At 50.8% G+C, this 20,700-nt stretch overlaps 2 protein-coding genes across 2 annotated transcripts in view; one reads left to right on the top strand and one right to left on the bottom strand.

Annotated features, from left to right (window-relative positions):
* LOC129509405 (uncharacterized) overlaps positions 1-19,291 on the bottom strand; it is a 36,243-nt gene extending 16,952 nt beyond the window's left edge. Inside the window, exons 1-8 of the mRNA XM_055324855.1 lie at positions 19,255-19,291; positions 19,039-19,135; positions 18,797-18,878; positions 18,592-18,717; positions 18,319-18,455; positions 12,859-13,000; positions 12,040-12,338; positions 740-811 (exon numbers count right to left, since the gene is read on the bottom strand). Of these exons, the coding sequence (XP_055180830.1) occupies positions 740-811; positions 12,040-12,338; positions 12,859-13,000; positions 18,319-18,455; positions 18,592-18,717; positions 18,797-18,878; positions 19,039-19,135; positions 19,255-19,291 (992 nt within the window). The remainder of the gene's footprint in view (positions 1-739; positions 812-12,039; positions 12,339-12,858; positions 13,001-18,318; positions 18,456-18,591; positions 18,718-18,796; positions 18,879-19,038; positions 19,136-19,254) is intronic.
* Positions 19,292-19,529: 238 nt separating this feature from the next.
* Positions 19,530-20,700, top strand: ZNF488 (zinc finger protein 488). Its single transcript, XM_055325824.1, has one exon. The coding sequence runs from the start codon at positions 19,634-19,636 to the stop codon at positions 20,597-20,599; it is 966 nt and encodes a 321-aa protein (XP_055181799.1). The 5' UTR covers positions 19,530-19,633; the 3' UTR covers positions 20,600-20,700.

Genomic DNA, 20,700 nt, shown 5'->3' with positions numbered 1-20,700 from the left:
TGTACATCCCTCCCTTTCTTGCTCTTGGCCTCTGTCTTTTGGTCTCAATACCTCTTAGATAAAATGCTACCGTAGGCCTCTAGCTCAGCTCCCTACTGCTCTAGCCTTTTGTTCCAAGACATTTTACTACTATTATCAGATATTTTTCCTTGGAGCACCATCTTGATCAAGTCTGTTCCCTGCTCAAGATCATCTGTAGCTCCTTTTTGCTCACAGCAGGAAATCTGAGCCTTGTGGCCAGGTACTATGGGCCAACATGGCCTTTGCCCCAAGCTGAACTGTCCAGTCTCATCTCCCAGCAATTCCCTGGGTTAATCCTACTCTTCAGCCAAACAGACCACTCGCTCCATAAGAAGTCTCCCTGATGGTTCCTATTACCCTGTCTTTCCATCTGTCAAAGCTTAGTTAATTTGCCACATCTTCCTGGCAGCCATCCTTGAATTAAAATTCTTCCTTTTTTTTTTTAAGCTTGTCATATAAATCCTTTGCTTTTCTTACTGGTTTTCCTGTTTCCCAATCTGTGAAGTCCTCAAGGGCAGACCATATCCCCAGCATTATGGCCTGACTCTCAGGCAGGAGCCAGTCAAAGTTGCCATGACCCAATGGAAGACTGTGATCTGATCTTCTTTCCTGCTTCTAGACACTGCCCTGGGATCTGTGCTCCTGACCCGAGGGGTGCCCATGCCCACCGAGTCAAAGAGCTGTGTACTCTGCCTGGCAGAGGGAAACACAAGCCTACTTTGGGTACTTCTTCACCATTTTCTCCACAAAGGTGTAAATGTCCTTCCAGGAGTCTTTTGCAGTTTCTGACCTGAAAACCAAAATGGCATTGATCAGAAGGATTATGTGCCTCCATCAGGGGGGGCAGTATTTCTGCCTCCCTACCTCCCACAGTCCCTTTAGCAAGCTCATCCCCAGCCCACATAGGTGATGTCTGCCACACACTCTCAGCAACCTTGCTGGGTCACCTTGGCAGTGACTATCATCAGTGTAAGCAGTAGGGAGGATGACCACATAGACCATGCTTGAGGATGAGGGACTTCTGGTGAGACTCGGATGGTTGGTCATGTTAGCTGGGGCTTCTAGGCAGGGAAGGAAGGAGGATGGAAAAGTCCCCAGTGATTTTGATACATTATTCTCTTGGCCCCTCACTTACCAACACATTAGTGGGAACCCTGTCTTCAGCCACAGAGATGTGTTACTCAGACTATTTTATTTTCTTCTTTCCCATCAGCCTGCAAAGCTGAGCCACTCTGGATACAGAAAACCTTTTCAAGCCCCACTACTACGGGAGGGGCTGGAACAGGCCCAGGATAGTCCTGTTCTGGTGTCATCATGCTTCAACCAGCAAGGAAAGTCACAGCTCCCTTCTGTCCCTACTTTCAGCTTCTCATTCCTATTGGCTTCCACTTTAGTTCCTTTATGCACAGAATCATTCTTCAAAACTTGGGTGAGGTGGTCAATCTCTGTGTTTTTTCTTTCTTTTAAAAAAATTTTTGTGGTGGATTTATATTTGTTTAATCTCCTGGTATTCAAGGAAATCTCTGTCTAAATATTAGCATAAGTTAAGCAGAATGGAAGACAATCCAGTGATCACACCCAACAAGGAATATTCTTTATAAGAGTAGTTTGGAAAAGTCTCAAAACAAATGGATTGCTATACACTTATATAGTAACAAACAAAACCAAAAATGCCTTCAAACAAATGTGGACTTCTGATTTATAGAGTTACATAATAATTCACAACCCAATTATCTACAACAAAAAAAATCACAAAACATACAAAGAAATAGGAAAACACTGCTCATTTAAAGGAATTATATAAATTTACAGAAACCATCCCTGAAGAACCCAGGCAACACACTTATTAGAAAAAGACAAAACAATTATTTTAAATATGTGCGGGGGCAAAAATCCAATAAAGTAGGTAAAAAGCTTGAAGAGACATTTTTCTGAAAAAGATATTCAAATGGTCAAGAGTAACGTGACAAGGTGCTCAATCAACATCACTAATCAGGGAAGTTTAAAACAAAATCACAGTGTGATATCACCTTAAATCTATTAAAATAGCTATCATTAGAAAGACCAGAGATAACAAGCACTGGTGATGATGTTGAGAAAATCTCCCTGATAAAGAGAAGCAAATTGGGAGAATGTAATCAGGATGAGTTAACCCTCTGGTATCATTCAGACAGCAATCCAATTATTTGTACAATTAAAAAAGCTGTTATGTTATAAATTGAGTCTTTATGAGAACAGAAATCTGCTCTAGAAGTGATTCAAAGCCCACTTATCTTTTTTTCCCCAAACAATCTCAAGAGTAGAGAACTGAGCACTATTGATTCCAGGGCAGAGCTCGAACACTTGTTATCACTGTGTCTTGACATTAGAGTTACAGAATATACCACACTCAGTACTGCATGGATATGCCCTTAAGTATCATCAAAGTTTTAATTGGAATACCATATTTGAGATTACACATAAAATCACTATTCTTGCTTCACTTATGCAAATAATCAAATCAGTTTAATGAGACTAGAGTGATTTTGCAAACAACTTAGTCTTACTGTGATTATTTTTGCTAGAAATTGGGGCAATTGTAGAAAGAAAAATTCAAACTCAGTAGAGAATCATAACACACTCTCACGGATATCAGAATCTAGACCTTTTCATTGTTTTTGAGGTGGTGTTATCTACTTACTTGTAAAATGGATCCTAATTTCTTCCATTTTCCTCCAGTATCTGTCTACAACTCTCCAAACTAATGTTTTTTATTTTCTTTCACCCTTTTGTTTTGAAATTACAAAGATCAAAAACTGTCCTTTTCTAAAGCCCCATAAACTGAGCTGAATAACTTGATATAAACCTCACAGAAATCCACACAATGGCTCAAACACAAATAAGTCACTCAGAATAATCACTTAAACGCCCCATGACATCACCAGAGACATTCAAATTATACAAGATGCTTTGAGCCCACATCTAGAAGCCTAATGTCTGGAAATCTTCTCAACTGGCTGCTCTCTGGACCCAGAACCATAAGCCAGAACCATGGCTCCAACCATAAGCCATTTTCTTTTGTATCCATAGAAATGCCTCTTCTTAGATACCCGACTACTCGCACAGTGTAAGTCTAACTTTGAGTGTCCACCTGCAAATCTATCACTGAGAATGAGACATCATTGTTTAACAGAACTTACCTATTCTCATTACTAAGAGATCGGTTGAATGAATTGTAATGAACTACCAACTCAACTTCTAGACTGACTCTTTTGGAGAAATTTCAAAAATGATGAAGAACATACTTCAGTCTCTTGCTATTATCCTCCTGATAGCATGGTAGTCTCCCTGGTGTGCTGTATTCTCTCAAGGGTCTTAAATATATGTCCACAAACATTATCAGTATATCAGCTGGTCTCACTGCACTTAGAGAAACAGGAAAAAAGATGAATAGATGAACAGCAAAAATGATTCTTTTAATGTGTCTGACTTCATTACCTATGAGTTTCACAAGAGACGAACAGCTTAACCCTAATGGTAACCAAGAGCGGCACTAATACCCAATTTTAGGTTAGTCTGTCTTGTGTGAGAGGATGACCAAGAAGGAGGAATTATTAAATATTTATACAAAGAGCCATTGGACTGAGGAGGCTCTAATGCTTTGAAAGCCTGCATATGCACCAATTACAAATAGCCAATTAAGCTTTCCCAATTAAGGTAACTGCTTAAACTATAATCATTCAAATAAGTTCTTTGATTTGTTTCCCCGTCTTCTCTATATAAACCTTGACACTGGATCCTGTCAGTGGAGTATTCCTAACAACTGAGGTTTCTGTGTTTCCTAATTCAAATCCATGTGTGCTCAAATTCTTAAAAATTATAAAGTGCTTCAGTTTATTTTTTAACACCAGGAAAAGCAGCTGTGAGCTCCTCTCCCATCCCCAATGCGCCCACAAGTGACAACGTCCAGAGTTCCAATGTCCTTAGAATGAATGAATCTTGAAGCTCTGCTTCTCTCCTCCTCAGGCCCTCTTTCCACATCCATACCACACATGTGGAAGCTGCCTTGGGGTCTCTCTGCTCATTCTCCTGTCAGGGGACACATCTGCCCTGGGCTCCTGTCAGTTTTCTCCAAGCCCCTCAGGCCTCCTGGGACATCCTAGGACCTTCTCCTTTTAATTCCACTCACGATCCTTCCCCCTTGTAATGCACCTACCCCAAGGAAACCAAAGGCTACTTCAAAAGCACAGATTTGATCCATCCCCCCTCTGATTAAAGTCTTTCTTTTTGGGATCCCCAGGAGCCCTTGAGGTCACAAACACACTTCCTACATGGGCCTAAGTCCCCATCATCAACCTGTTCCCTTCCTTCTTCCTCCTCCTCTACCCCCCTCCCTTCTCATACTCTGGGATCATCTGAGGGTCTCACACTCCAGCCCTTACACAGGCCACTCCCTCAGCCTGGAGCTTTCTGGCCCTCAAAGGGAGTCAATCATGGGGAATGGCAAGGCTTACTAATTTCATCCAATTCAACCTAATGAATCTAATGAATAAGGTAGAAGTGAACCACTCAAGACCCTTCTGCAAGTAACAGGCTGTGTTTGCCTCCAAGACCACCACAGGGATTCTCAGGGACCCACCCAGCCTTGGGAGTCTTTGGAATGGGCTTTGGAGGAAGACATTCCAGGGTTTTAATTCCTGCTCCATTTCTTCCCGTCTGATTGCTTTAGGGGTCATTCCTGGCCCTAAGTGGCCTCCCTCCCTCATCTGTGATAGGAGTAATAACATTTACCTACAGTGGAGAGAAGACTCAGTGATGAAGCTGCTTTCCCCTCTTACCTTTGTCCCCAGTTTAGAACCACACTTGAGCTCCCCCATCCAATTTGTCTGGATTCTTCAAGATAGATCTAGAGCTGGCCACTCAGCACCTCCACCCCTACCCCACTGGTCCACAACACCATCATCTCCCTGGATCGCTGCACCAGCCCCAGCTCTGCTCTCCCTGAAGGGTCTGCCCTTGGGCCCTTCAACTGTAATTCTTGTAAAATAAGATCCAACTACTAGCCACCCCTGCTCAGTAACACCCACTGTACAATCCCACCGTCAGCCTATCAGCCCAGCCTTCTCTGAACACCTCTTAAAATGGAACCCTTCTTGTCCCTGTCACTTCATACTCTCCTTAGGAGAGAGGAGAGAGTAATCTCCCATTGTCTAATGTTTTGCAGAAAACTAGCTTGATTGATATTGAGCAAATCACTAGCCTCAGTTTCATTACCCTATAATAGGGAAATAAATTCCACTTTCCCAAGCTTTGAGAGGCTTAAATATTCAATACATTGCTGGTATGTAGAAAGTGCTCAATATTATTTCATGTGCCCCACCTGTGCCCAGAGCCCTTTCCGGCTGGGTTGTGCCCACACTGGGCCTAACAGCAGATACAATGTGTGTGGCAGGATGGAGGCAGAGGGAGCCTTGGATTCACTGCCATTCTCTGCAAAGACTCAGAGTCTGTCAGCTTCCCATGTTGTCTTTTACCCCCAACCCTAAAGCCTAAGAAAGAAATCAACGTCTCCTCTAGGTCGATGAGGCAAGACCTGCCTGGAACAACTCCAAAGTCCCTCCACAGGACAGTGAGGAGGGACTTACTCCAGTGACAGGGGGGCTCCCAGCTCTGTCGGCTCTGCTGGAAGCTGGTGGCTGGGCACACATCTCCCTAGTCATCAGCCTCCATGGAGCATAAGAGAAATCCGAGGCATTGTAGCCTGGGGGGCTATAAGCGGGGCACCCGGGAAGCCTGAGTCCTGTCACCCCCACCCCCCTGGGGCTACTCCAACCGACCTCCAGACCCCATCCCCTTCCCAGGAGATTGCAAATGCAAAGGTCTTCCCTACTCTACATTCTGGGGCGGTTTTGAGGATGAGGGAAGTGCAGTGGAAGGGCTCTGGAAGCCAAATACACTTCAGTCACACCCACAGTCACACCACGGATAGTACTGACCCCGTAAAGTTCATTCCCAACCCAACAGACAAGTGAGAAATGGCACCAGGACAACGTCCCCGATCTTTCCAAGCATGGCTGTCCACCCCCTCCCTTCTTTGAGGGGCACAAGGTGCCTAGCGCACAGCCCGGCTCCCCAGGATGACACCTGTCAGACCCAGCTGTCCCAAAGCACACACAAGCTGAGACGCGGTGTCCAGGTGGTTGAGGAAAGAAGCAAAAGCCTTGGAGGGAAAGCCAAGGACTTTCTAAGCAGTGCTGCTCTGAGCCCCCCGAGGCGACAGGGCATCTCCCTGGCACCCAGCACAAAGAGAGTCCGCTCCAGGGAAAAGCACCACAGCAGAGGACCACACAGACACAAACCCAGCGGGTTTCTAATAACCGCCCAGAAGGAGCTCCTGGCCATCACCTGCCCCTCTCCCTGCTTAAGGGGCGTGCAGAGGGTCTTATCTTGGGTTTGATCAAGACTGTCCCCACCTCCCCTTTTCCAGAGGCTGGGGTCTCCTTGAGTCCCTTCATGTAAGCAGTGACCCTGGGGTCAGAAGTGCCCTGAGGGGCACCCCAGAGTCAGGGTGGGAGGGCTGCTCACGTGTCCAAGATGAAGTAGAGATCAAAGGCACCCTCGCAGGTTTTCAGCTTCTCTGTCTTGCTCCTATAGTGCCTAGTGCCCTGGTGGAAGTTTCTCCAAGCTGGGAGGCGGTGTAGGAAGCTCCCGGTGCTCAGCAGTGGAGGTGGCAGCAGCAGGAGCAGCAGCAGAGTGAGTGCAGGGGCTGGTACCCAGAGACTGCTGCTTCCCACTTTCTCAGCTACCCCTGAGGCCCTACTCCCTCCTGGCGAAGAGATGGGATTAGTGCTGGCCATACTTGGCCACCACAGGCCTCTGTCGCTTCCACTGTCTCCCCCAACCCCTGTGCCCTGGGGCCTTGTCCCCTCCAGCCCTTCCTCCACCTGCTACCTGCCCTCGAGGTGCAAGAGCCAAGCGGCTGGCTCTGGGGCGATGGCCCCACTACCTGCGCGGCCCTCTCCCCGCGCCCGGGGGCAGAAGGCCTTGTGTGATGAGCAAGAGGGTTGGCATGGTGACTTTGTGACCTGCAGCTCTGCTCAGTGTCCTGCCTGCCGACAGCCCCAGGCGGGAGTCCTGGCATGTCTGGACGGAGGGCAAGGCCAGGCCGCCTTTTGTCCCTTATCCCAACCCCCCCAGGTGGCCATTAATCCTCGAGACCCTGCCTGTTTATAACTTGAAGCAGGCCGCTGAGGTGGCTTAGATAAGGACGTCCCTGTGGATGAGGAGGTCAAGAACTATGTAGCTCCAGAATGGTAATGGTCATCCGTGGGAACACTGAAGTTATTCATGGGCATGGAAGGATCTAGAAGGTCTAGAAGGTTCGTGTAAGCATTCCAAAGTCCTTTGTGAATGGGGGACATTCCGGTTACCTCCTGCTGTGTAACAAGCCACCCAGACAGGTGACATACAAGAGAATCGTTTCCTCTCTGCGCAGGTTCTGTGGATTAGACTTGCAGAGAAGGCTGAGTGGGGAGGGCTTGTCCCTGCTTCGCGGAAAAACACAGGCATAGACAATACTAAGCCAAAAGTGATTGCAAAAAGTCAGTATGTGAAGTAAAAAGCATTTAGAAATCCATTAAGTGATTTATTTTCTTCACTTTTTGTATGCACAAGAGTGATATACACTAAAAATCCTAAGCTTAAAACAAATCTTTCAATACTTATTACATAAAAATTACAAGTGATAAAAAGCTTTGTGTTGGAGGTTTTGTTTTCTTTGTTGGAGTGGTATTTAAAAGGACATGGAATATCTTAAACAATATTTGGAGTTGATAAGATTGGTATGCAGCTGTCAGTAGCATAGTAGCCTCTCCTTCTCACATCCTTCAGGACACTTGGTATTGTCACATTTTGCATACTTATCTATTCAGTAGACATCTCATCGGTCTTATTCACATTTCCATAATTTCTGGTGGAATTGGTTTTCTGTTCAGATTTTTGGTCATTCACTTTTGTTTGTGAAGTATTTGTTCTTACCTGTATCCGTTTTCTAATTCTGGCGTTCGTGCTTCTTATATCGATTCTTTAGCATTGCTTATACGTTTGGGGTACTAATACTTTATCAATTGTTGCAAGTATTTTCTTTTGGCCTATGGTTTGTTTTTCACTTTTAAGATTGGTAGGATTTTGTATTTCATTTAAGTAATTCTTCACTGTTAAGGTGAGACACATTTTATCTTAAGAGTTTTAAAGATTTTATGTCACAATGAAGTCTTTAATTGTAATTAATTAGTAAGTATGATTTGTGCCAGGGATTTTACTTCATGTTTTCCCACATATATGTTTTCCCACCATCCTTTTCTTTTCTTTTTAAGATTTTATGTATTTGTTCATGAGAGACCGAGAGAGAGGCAGAAACACAGGCAGAGGGAGAAGCAGGCTCCCTGTGGGAGACTCAATCCCAGGACCCCGGGGTCATGCCCTAAGCCAAAGGCAGACGCTCAACCACTGAGCCACCCAGGTGCCCCTACACCATCCTTTTCGATCTGCTGACTACTCTATCTTCTTCTGAATGATTTGCAAGTCACCTCTCATGTGTTGCAAGTCCCATGTAGGTGTGGATGTGGTTCTGTGCTCTCATCCATTCCATTTATCCATCTATTGGTTTATATTGATAGTGTCAACACCACACTTATTTCTTATAGTATGGGTGACTATTATTTTTCCTTGCTGTCCTTTCCTCTCGTAGGGAAGGACTGTGCTTCCCTGTCACATTCACGGAGGGCTTGGACTTGCATTCATCGGATGCTAACTACATGTGCTACCTCTGGACGGAAACTTTAAGAATCCAGGTATTTCAGATGGACCCAACAGCCTGGTGCCTGAGCAAATGTGTTGTCAAATGCCCTCTTGGGAACCTGGGGGGAGGATGTGTATATGTGGGAAAGTGAGAAATATGGATGGAAAATAAAGTTTGTGCTTTTAAGCTGGTCAGATGGGGGAAGGTTGTTACCAGAAGATAATTTAGCCAAATTTGATACACATGGCATGGGTTACTTAATCTAACATATAGAGTTCTGCTGCAGGCTCTAGAGGGGCAGCATAAATCAGATATACAGATACATTTGAAAGGATTTGAAACTGCCATCTAGCCTCCCCAATTGGTGAACATGCCAATGTCTCCATTTACTTGTTTTTTTTTTAAATGCCTTTCATATAAATTTCCCTATGAAGATCTTAAGCTGTTTTGCCAAATGCTTTTCCTATACGGTATATATACATACATACATGTATTTAACACATGTATACATATATACACATATATTTACACGCATACGTATAGCTGCTATTATAAATGGCATTTAAAAAAATAAAGTCCTTAAACTGTTAATTGGTATTGTGGACACATTTATTAATTTATTGATTATTCACCTAACTTGCTAAGCTCCCTTACTTTAAAATATATCTGTAGAGCCCAAAAAGCATTGGGCTGACTAGTTCTCCAATGACATGACTGGAACTTTGATTGGAAGCATTCTTAATTTTATTTTATTTTTTTTTAAATTTTATTTATTTATGATAGTCACACACACACAGAGAGAGAGAGAGAGAGAGGCAGAGACACAGGCAGAGGGAGAAGCAGGCTCCATGCACCGGGAGCCCGACGTGGGATTAGATCCCGGGTCTCCAGGATCGCGCCCTGGGCCAAAGGCAGGCGCCAAACCGCTGCACCACCCAGGGATCCCAGCATTCTTAATTTTAGAAAGAATACTTCTAAAACACCACCATTAAGAATAATATTTATTGAAGGCTTTTTGTGGACATCTTCTAACAAATTAGGCAGTTTCACTATTCTTCTTTGCTACAAATTATGACTGAGTGTTGAGTTTTATCTAAATTCTTTTTCTCATATTTTGTGAATATAATTTTTCTCCAGTAATTTATTAATATGATTACTTACATTAATGTGAGTAAAAGCCATTTTAATATTTCATAAATAAACCCAACTTGGCCATGATAATTTTTGTAAACACTGCTGGATTGACTTTACTATCAGTTTAGAATTTGTTTTTATCTATGAACATGAGTGAGGCTGAGCTGTAATTTCCTATTTCTGTGGTGTCTTTAACTGGTATTATATTAGGTAATAATAACCTCAGAATACATGCTTGGCAGGTTTTTACTTTCTTTCCTCTTGGAAATACTGTCAACATGATCCCAATAATCTGCTCCGTGTATATTTGGTATTATATCATCTGTGCCTGGTATTTTCTGTGTCAGAATTTTTTAAGCTACCAATATCATTTATTTAATGTTTCCTGAACATTATGGACTGAATTGTGTCCACAGACCTCAATTCATATCATGAAGCTCTAACATTTCATGTGACTGTCTTTGGAATAGGCCCTATAAGGAAGGAGGTGATTCAGGTTAAAGGAGGTCCTAAGAATGTGGCCCTCATCCTCCAGGTCTTGTGTCATAAGAGGAGGAACTTTTCTGTGGTACTTTGTCATGGCAGTCTGAGCAGACAAACACACTGGATTATATTATGCTTGTATTTCTCTTATCAGATTTAGGGACCATATTTTTCTAGGAAGTTGAGACATTTGTTTCCATGTGTTGGTATAAGGGTGTTCAGACTATGTCTGAATTTTGTGTTTCTGTTCTCTCTGTAGTTGTATCTTTTTATTTTTTATCTTTTTAAAAAGATTTTATCTATTCATTCATGAGAGAGAGAGAGGCAGAGACCCAGGCAGAGGGAGAAGCAGGCTTTATGCAGGGAGCCCGACGTGGGACTCGATCCCAGGTTTCCAGGATCACACCCTGGGCTGAAGGCAGGTGCTAAACCACTGAGCCACCGGGGCTGCCCCCAGTCATATATTTTAAATTACTAATATTACTCGTGTCTTTTCTTATTCTATGCATTCATAACAGGGAGCATATTGCCCCAAGGGGGGTGAAATTGTCTTTCAGTTTATAATTCTAAAACATATATAAATTCTTGGTACTAAAATTTCATGGAGGGGGAGAGTCTCTAAGGACAAAAATTTTTTAAGACCTCTTGGGGAAGAGGCACTTACCTCGGTGGCTCAGTGGTTGAGCGTCTGCCTTCGGCACAGGGCGTTACCCCGGGTGTCCCGGCATGGAGTCCCGTGTCGGGCTCCCTGCAGGGATCCTGCTTCTCCTTCCGCTTCTCTCTCTGGGTCTCATGAATAAATACATAAAATCTTTTTTTTAAAAAAAAAAGGTTCTGGGGGGGCAGTTATAATAATAAAAAAATTGGGAAGGACAGTTTTGTTTTACAACCAAATTCATTAGAATATTATCTATGTTAACCGTCTCTTCAAATGACTTTTGGCTTTATTTCACTATTTTTTTGTATTTCTTTCTCTAAAATACCCTCCCTTTCATTCTCTTTGGGTTTAATTCTACTCTTTTTCAAATACTCCTAGGTCAGCCGTGAACTCGTGTATCTTCGCCGTGTTCCCCCCAGAAGTACCCACTTCCGGCCCCAGATTCTCGTCTCCGCCTCTGGCCCTGGGGCTCCACACACGCTCGCGGGGATTTGGGGTCTCACGTCACGGTCACCAGAGGGCTTCTCTGTGGACGGACCCTCCCCAGGTTCGAAGTTCCAACGTCCGTCCTGCGTTGCCCCCCCCCGGCCGCCCCCCCGCCCCCCAACACTTACTGGACGCTCCGAGGCCTGAGGAGAAGCGGAGCCCCCCACCCCCCACCCCTCCCCCCTCACACTTACTAGACGCTCCGAGGCCTGAGGAGAAGCAGGGCTGCCCCCCCCCCCCCGCCCCGGACCGCGCCCCACCCTCTCAGGGCGCCCGGAGCACGGGGTCGCAGGGAGGAGCGGGCTCCGTGCGCCGGCCGCGCTCCCCGACGTGACCCGACGTGACCTGTCAGGCCGCCTCAGCCGAGCCCCCCAGAAGCCCCCGCCCCGGCCCTCCAGCCCCGACCCGGCCCACCGTCCGCTGGGCGGCCCGGAGCGCTGGCGCGGAGCCCCCGGGAGGTGGAGGTGACGGCACTCACCGCGCGGGCGTCAGGGGCGGAGTTCGGCGGGCGGCGCCCCGACGGCCGGTCGCGGCGTCCCGGGGGCGGTGAGGGGGAAGCGGCGGCGGCCCCCGCGGCTCCGAGGCCCCGGCGCAGCCCTCGGTCGGGGCTCTACTCTGAGCCGGGCGGCCGCCCCGGGACGCTCCCGTCAGCCCGGCTGGGCGAGGCTCGGCGCTAGGGCGCGGCGGGCGGGGTGCGGAGCCGAGCGCGGGGCGCCCACCCGAGGCCTCACGGCCGCCGCGGCCCGCGGGCCCGGCACCCAGGGGTGGTGGAGGCGGCTGCCCGGGGCCCCGCCACGGAGGCGGTGCTGAGCCGTCCGGGGGCGGGGCGGGGGCGGGGCCGAGCCGTCCGGGGGCGGGGGCGGGGGGCGGGGGCGGGGGCGGGGCGGGGGCGGCCCCGGGTCTCGCGCTCGGAGTCCCGACACGCGTGTGGCGCCGCGCGGCCGGAGCGGAGGGGCGGCCCGCGCGTGAGCCGCAGCCGGCGCCGCGGGAGAGCGCAGGTGAGGCGGTCCTCCCGGGCCGGGCGAGGGGCGCGAGGGGCGCGAGGGGCGCGAGGGGCGCGAGGGGCGCGAGGGGCGCGAGGCCGCGGACCCTCCCGGTGGGTGCGCGGTGCCGCCCGCCCGCCCGCCGTCGCCCCGCGGCGCCCGTGCCCCAGCCCTGCCTTCTGCCTCCGCCCTTTGTCCCCTCTGCCCGCCCGTGTCCCTCCGCCGTCGGGCTCACTTTCCCGTCTCTGCCTGTGCGTCGCTCGCCCCCCCTGCACCCCGACCCGCGCTCCCGGCCCCAGGAATTCCTTTATTACCTTGCTGTGTCTCCCCGGGGTGACTTTCGGCTGGGCCCTAGGGTGCGCGCCGCCCTCGCCCGCCCTCCGCCCCCCGCGGGGCAGTGGGGCCGCGTCCTCGCCCGGCGGGTCGCGTGCACCGCGTGGGCGGCCGCAGCCGGTTCTGGGGGAAACACAGGGGCGCTGTGCTTGTGCATGGCGGAGACCTGGGGCGAGCTGGCGGAGGACGCGCCGTTAGAGAGGCAAGAACCGTTTCCCTGACGTTTGCCTGCGGTAATAGGTACAGACAGCGGCCCCGACGCTAAGTCATGCGGAAACGCTGGGGGCGCCGGGCGCACGGGCCTCTGCGGAAGTCGTGTCGGGCCGTGCGGGTGGGGGTGGGGGTGGGGGTGGGGGTGGGGGTGGGGGCGGTGCGAGCGGGCGGGGGTGGGGGTGGGAACACAACAGGGACGTCAGGGCTTTGCGTGGCAGGCCGTTAAGTGAGAGTTCAAAGGTGAAATTAACTGTATATTTCCAAAATATGTACTTGTCAATGCCGCTGATGAGCAGAAATTAAGTTACATAATCATGCTGAATCACACAGGCGTCCTTATAGCAATTACTGTGGCATTTAAAATTCATGTTTTTGTATCCACTAGATAGGACCGCAGTTGAAAAAGTGCCCATCTTAGTATCAAAGATCGTCTTAGAGACATACTAAGTAACGAAATCTAGGAACAACGAATCTGACTCATCTGGGGGAATAAAGCAGAAGTATTGTATAGGGAAGCAGCGTTGTGCTTCTCGTGAAAAATGTAATTTTGTCAGAGACATGACTTCATTGTTTTATGATGTTTTATGACATGTAGCTCTATGCTCAAACACACATGCACACACACCACAAAAATATGAAAAAAAACCTTTTTATTTTTAAAGGTATTAATTACCACCTAACAGAAGCTTTTTTTTAAAGATTTATTTATTTATTCATTTATTTATTTATTTGAAACATAGAGAGAGAGAGAGGCAGAGACACAGGCAGAGGGAGAAGCAGGCTCCATGCACCGGGAGCCCGATGTGGGACTTGATCCAGGGTCTCCAGGATCACGCCCTGGGCCAAAGGCAGGCACCAAACCGCTGCGCCACCGGGGCTGCCCCAGAAGCTTTTTTAAATGAGTAATTTAGCCTTTTAGTTTACTATGGTTTTTAATGATATTTCAGTTCATTTGACTTCTCAGTTGTTATGGAAAAGGAAACGTAACATTACATAAATCACACAAGAGGAAAACAAAAATGAAATATGATGGAAGAGGATTGCAGTCTGTTTACTGAAAGAATTTTTTTTTTGTTTTAAATCAAGAACGTTGGGCAAATTCTTAAGTATATGCACGGAACTTTGATTTGGGAAACTGTTTTCTGCCTTGAAGAGTCAAATTGACTTCAGTCATTGTACCACTGCCTTCCAGTGTACCAGAATTCTGGAGAAGTGGGATGAAAGGGATGCTTTGCAAATGATTTGAGACCATCATGTCTGCTTTGCTTAGCAGATTCTTTTTGAGAAATCCAGGAAATGACTTTTTTAAAAAAAAAAAAACAAAATGACAATAAAAAGATTTTTTTTCAAGCTTTTGTGTTGAGCTGTAATGCTTTTAAATTTCTTCTCTTTCTTTTGGTAGGCTGTATCTCTCCTTTCTAGTAGATGATGGTATTATTGGCATCATGTAGAGTCTGGCTGAACAGTTTTATATACAAGTTGCGGACTTTCCCCCGAAGGATGCCACTAGGATTGGTCTACAAGGCCAAGATGTGTTAGGGCTCCAGCTGACCTCATTATGGGCCTGCTGTCTGGCTGCATCCTGGGAATACTGCATGTGGTTTTGCTTGAACATAGCAGGCATCACTGCTAATGGGGTGTGGGCAGAGCTGGACATAGAGCCTGTAGGGATTGGCTAGGAAGCTCTCTTCTCTCCCAGCTCTGTGGCATCACCAACCACCCTCCAGGAAAGCCTGGATAGCTCTCCGGTTTTCACTTTTCTCAGGGTTTCAGAGCTAGGAGGATGCATGCATATTTCCCTTCTCAGGAAAGCCTAAGACCTCACGATCCATATGTAGAAGGGGTGGATGGATAATTATCCTCTGGAACCTTCCAGAATGGTCTGAGAAGTGACTCCGAGGTCTAGGGAGACCAAAGGATTAGCGCACAGGAGGTATTATCTGCTCTTGTTTGTTTTACCTAAATAGGAAGGCAGACTCAGAAAGGCACTAGCTGGTAGTGTAAATGGTACCCCGGAATAAGATCCAGTTCCTGGATGAGGTGCAGCTTTGAAAGGCTGGAGGCTGGCAGCTGATAGATTGGAGACTACCTTCACATACCCTAGGAAAAGAAGGTCACCCAGTTGTTTGCTGAAAGCTCTGTCTTGTGTGACTGAAGGGGGAAGAAGGAAAATGTGCAGGCCATTTGGTCACTCATTATGCACTACTATGCACAGGTTTCTGGGAACACATGAGTAGGGGAAAGGCAGCCAGAAGGTTGACTCTCACTCTTTGCACTAATATGATAATAATCAATTAATGCTACCTAACATATATTGAGCCAGGCTCTTTCACACTTTAGATACATTAATTCATCTAATCTTTACCAATCACCAATGTAGTAGACCCCAAGGTGATCCTTCTTTAGAAAGGGTTATTTTTAAGATGAAAAGATAGGCAGAGAGGAACAGCACCTTGCCCACGGTCACAGGATTGGTAAGAGCAGAGTTGGGTTTGATCAAGGCATCTGACGTGAGAGCCTCTAGGTGATATAAGGCCTGATGATTCCAAGGCACGGCCTGGGTGTAGCATTGATAGGAAAGTGCCATGGAAGAGTGTGGCCCGTTCTCCCCGGCAAAGGGATGATCGGGGCCTGTACTCAGTGCCTTGGAAATGAGTAATAAAGACTCATGTGTTTGCAACACTGTGATGTGGGTGAGGCTTCATCTCCAATAATGTAGCCCTTCCTGTGTCAGTCAGCGGCATCCTCACTGGTGGCCCAGGAAGTTGACAGCCTGAGAAAGAAGTATCCCCCCATGGTAGGAAAGGCTGGATGTGGTGAGACACCATGGCGGCTTGGGGAGCTCAGATTCAGGTTTCAGAGATCGTCACTTCTACTCCCATGATCTAAGGACTCAGAAATGTTGGAGAGTCTGGTATTGAAATCAGGTCCTTTCAATAGGAAGACCACGAGGTGGTACTGAGAGATGTCTGTGTGACTCCGAGGGCATTCTTGCTGGGCTCACACTGAAAAGATCCAAGGAGGACAAGAGAACCCTTCTCAGGGCACACACAGCAGAGTGACGAGGACGAGCAGATGGTGTCAGGGGGTGAGAGCCCAGAATGAACTGAGGCTATTGAGGAGCGTAGAGGGACAGCAAAGGGTCCCTTAAACAGGCACGGGAGCAAGGAGAACAAGGGCTGCATAGATCCATGGAACGTCATGAGTGTATCCTCCAGGTGCAAAGGCAGTAGGTCCACATAGGAGGAAGGAGAGGGGCAGCACCGAACAGCTGTGTTCTTGACCTAGAATGCACTGGCCAGGGCATGACCCGACCCCGGAGATGACATCACGTACCCGCACAGGCCATCTGACAGGTGGATTACAGGAGAGGTGCATGAAGCCTGGAGCTGGATGAGACCTAGAGTCTGACATTGACCCTGGGAAAGGCCCGTGAGTCCTGTGACAGGAAGGGATGGGCATCTGGGGCTGGCACGGGCTCCCCGGGGACAGGCCACATCAGGCCCCGTCATTTTCCACTTTGAGAGGTTTCCATCTGGCAGTGTTGTAGAGTGGACCAGTTAGCTGGAGCTTCAGACAGGGTGTTTGTTATAGGACATTGTGTGCTTTTGCCTGAGTGACCTTAGGCCAGCTGTGCTGACGCATGAGAGACAGGTGACCTTCAGGGAGCTTGGTCATGCCCATGGTCCTCAGCCAATGTAGGACCCTTGTCTCCTCCTTTTCTTCTTCTCCTCCTCTTCCTAATCCTCCTCCTCATTATTATTATTATATTTTCTTTTTTCTTCCCTTCCTGTTGGTCCCATTGTTATTATTAAGATTTGAATAATACAGTTGATGGTGCATGAAGTTGGGTGGATACGTAATATAATAGTTGGCAGGATCCAGACCCACAGTGGTACATGAGGCTGGAAGGCAGCGTTGCACTTAGCAACGTGGCATTTGGCAGGTAGATGATGAATGCCCTTGGGTTGGATCGTGTGGCTTCCTTTGTGTGGTTTCTGTGAAAATTCCATGTAATAAGGTGCATGACGCCTCTGGCCTCGCGGGCCTGGGTGCGCTGGCAGAGTCAGGAAGCGGTCCCTTCCGCTCTTATATGATGGTAGTAAATACGTTATCCTGCAGTAAGGTGCTATGTTCCAAACTTGAATGCTGAAAGCAGAGTGTTCATCTGTGGCTCGGGGCACTCCAATGTTGCTGATGACTGGGTGTACGTGGCCACAGTTGGCAGAGGTGCCTGACTGTGAAGGCCCCCAGTGGGCCTGTCTGTGGAGGGGTGCCGCGAGCAGCAGGGCCCAAGGACAGCAGCATGGGCAGCCCCCAGGCTTGGGAAGGACGTGGTGTGGTTCTAAAATGTCATCTGGAGTCTGAGGCACAGCTGGGGAGAAAGAGATGGATTGGGGTGGAAGGCGTGTGTATAAGTATTTGAGGGTATGTGTGTGTGTTGGTGTATGTGTATTTGAGTGTGTGTGAGTGTGCACGTGAGGGCAGGAGTGTATCTGAGTGTGTGTGGTTTCTGTGTGCACATGAGGGTGTGAGTATATCTGAACGTGTGTGAAGGGGTGTGTGTGTGTGTACGTGAGGGCGGGAGTGTACCTGAGTGTGTGTGAGTGTGTGTGTGCACACGTGAAGGTGGGAGCATCGTTGAGTGTGTGTGAATGTGAGTGTGCATGTGAGGGTGTGAGTGTATCTGAGTGTGTGAAGGTATGTGCATGTGAGGGCAGGAATGTACCTGAGTGTGTGTGTAAAGGTGTGAGTGTGTACGAAGGCAGGAGTGTACCTGAATGTGTGTGTGAGTGTGTGTGCGTGAAGGTAGGGACATACCTGAGTGTGTGTGAGCGTGCATGTGAGGGCGGGAGTGTACGTGTGTGAAGGTATCAGTGTGCGCGTGAGGGTGGGAGCGTCCCTGGGTGTGTGAGTGGGTGTGAGCGTGCACACGAGGGCGGGAGCGTCCCTGGGTGTGTGAGTGGGTGTGAGCATGCAGTGAGGGCGGGAAGGGCAGCAGAGGCACCTGTGCCCTGGGCCGCCCTGGGAGGTGACCGGGCCCGGCCTGGCGCATAGGGGGAGGGGAGGGTGGTGTGGGCTGGGGGGGGCAGGTCACCGCAGGGGCAGGGGCAGGGGCAGGGCTGGGTCCCTAAGCTCTGCTGCCCAGGCCGCCCTCTGCCCATGAGCTGGGCCAGGCCGCTTGGAGAGGCTACGCCCCTGGAGGCGTGGCTGGGACCCGAGCTCACCGCGGGAATCCGGGAGGGCCCCGGGCGGTCCACGCGGGGGTGCTTTGGGGCCACCCTGTTGAGGCGCATGCCAGCTGCGCCCCGAGCCGTAGAGGCCGTCGGGCAGGGTGGTTAGCTTCCAGAACCCGCGTTGTCTCCTGTGAGACGGTGGTGACCCTGTGCTCTCAGCGGTGAAGGTGGATGGAGGCCCCGCGTGGGCGCCTGGCCGAGGGCAGGCCCCTGTGGCGCCTTGGGCCCCTGATGCTCCTGCGCCACAAGCCCGGTCGTCCTCACGCGGGGGAGTTGGCCGCCCATGGTCAGGCCCTTGTGGCCTGAGGGTGCCACCATGACACTCAGCAGAGGTGGGTGCAGCCACAGCTGCTTGCCCGCGGGGGGAGGGGGGTGCTTGGAGCCGGTGTCCTGGTCTCAAGCACCAGCTGGAAGAGGGCAGAGGAAAGCCCCCTGGCGGCGCCCCCGGCCCCCCCGCAGTGCCCCTCACAAAGGCCATGAGCCTCAGGCGCCTCGGGGCCAAGCGCAGGCTGGTGTCCCCGAGCAGGCCCAGCAGGCGGGCCCGGGGAACGCTGACAGGTGTGCAGAGCAGGGAGCGCGTTCATGTCCAGAGGACCCAGGGGACGGCTCTGGCGAGTGCACACGGGGCAGGCGTTGGCCCGGGGCAGGGCCCAGTGGGTGGGAGGGGCTGCCCCTGGGAGCGGCAGGGGGCCACGCGCGGCCCAGACCCACCTGGCAGGCCCAAGCGTGTGTTGTGCAGCCTTCACGCGCTGGCCACCTGTGCCCGGGAGCTCCAGGGCCAGGTGGGCAGCGCCCAGCACGTCTGATGCTGTGGAAGGAACAGGGGCGGCTGAGCCGCGACACCGCTCTGAGCAGAGACGAAAGCTTTCGTAAACGCGGGCCACACACGTTAGAGACGCCGCCTGGTGGGAGCCACTGGGTGGGCACCTCGGGCGCCTGCAGACACAGCAGCTGCTGTCTGCATGCTGGCGGGGCAGGGGCTGCCGGGCCACGGCCTAGGTGGCAGCGTGACATGGTCGGGGCCCGCCCTGATAGGGCACAGGAGGTGAAGGGGGGCCGCGCTCTGAGGCCGGGGTGGGGGGGCTGCAGGCCCCTTGGCTGCACCCTGCAGAGATGAGGAGCGTGTCTCACTGCTGTTGCTTCCTCTCTGTGTAGAGTCCTGCAGCCCAGGTGGGGCTGGCCCAGCCTACAGGGGACCCAACCTCCGGCTCCTGCCTGGGGCGGGCGCCCCGCGACCCCGAGCCCTGAAGCCCGACGGCCGTCGGAGCACCCTCCTCGTCAGCTGGCGCCCACCCTGCTGGTTGGCATGGCTGCTGGGAAGGGCATCCCACGGAGCGCTTCGGCTGACGACAGGTGGCGGCTGAGTGAAGCTGAGCCGGGCAGGGGCAGCAAGCCAGTGTTGCTGGAGAAAACCAACCACCTGCACCCTGAGGCCGCCGCGGGCAATGGGGGGCAGGACGAGGCCCGTGCTGACCTGCTGCTGCCAGCAACCCCGGGCAAACTCGGACTGGGGGGACCCATGGCCCGGGTGTGCTGCGAACAGGGGCCGAGCGCCTTCACGGAGGTGCCTCGGCTCAAGAAGAGGCCGGAGGGTGTGCAGGCCCAGGAAAGGGGGCATGCGAACCCCACAGGCCATGGTCCCCGGCAGCTGCCCCGGGACCTCCCCAGGAGTCCAGCTGGCAGCAAGGGCTCCGTGTGGCCTCGCGGAGCCCCAGGGGAGCAGAGGAGCGCCTTCCGCACCCCAGCCAGGTGTCCGGCAGGGGGCCCTTCACCAGCCTCTGTCTTCCAGGCCGGCGGGCCCACGGGTGCCCTCGGGGAGCTGCTGGGACTCATCAACACGATGGACGTCCCCAGTTGGGGTCAACTTTTGAATCCTAAGCTTCTGGTGGGTGATTTCTGGGGCCTGCAAACATTGCCACAGAATGCTCCGGTGTGCAGTGCTTTCCTGGGTGCCCCCACGCTGTGGCTAAAGCGAGCCCAGGCCCGGACACCCGCGGCCTCCTTGTCCTCTTCTGCGGCCTCCCGGGCCCTGCTGCCGCCCACGTTCACCTCCCTGGGCCTGTCCACCCAGAACTGGTGTGTGAAGTGCAACCTGTCCTTTCATCTGACCTCCGACCTGGTCTTCCACATGCGGTCCCACCACAAAAAGGAGCGTGCAAGCCCCAACCCCAGTTCTAAGAAGCTGAGAGAAGAGGCCCTCACGTGTCCCATTTGCCATGAATACTTCCGGGAGCGCCACCATCTCTCTCGGCACATGACCTCTCACAGTTAGCCGTTGGCCAAGGAGCAAAGCCGCGGGCGCACTGACGCAGAGCTGGCTCGCCGGTGCTGCCTCTGAGGGGGTGGCCAGAGTGGTCACCGCTGGGGGTCAAG

The sequence above is a fragment of the Nyctereutes procyonoides genome, unplaced genomic scaffold (genome assembly GCF_905146905.1).
Source record: "Nyctereutes procyonoides isolate TBG_1078 unplaced genomic scaffold, NYPRO_anot_genome, whole genome shotgun sequence".
NCBI lineage: Eukaryota > Metazoa > Chordata > Mammalia > Carnivora > Canidae > Nyctereutes > Nyctereutes procyonoides.
This window is presented reverse-complemented; position numbering and strand designations above follow the sequence as displayed.

Bases quoted from the DNA above. Each gene is read 5' to 3' on its own strand.
- ZNF488 (XM_055325824.1), top strand. From the start codon at position 19,634: ATGGCTGCTGGGAAGGGCATCCCACGGAGCGCTTCGGCTGACGACAGG.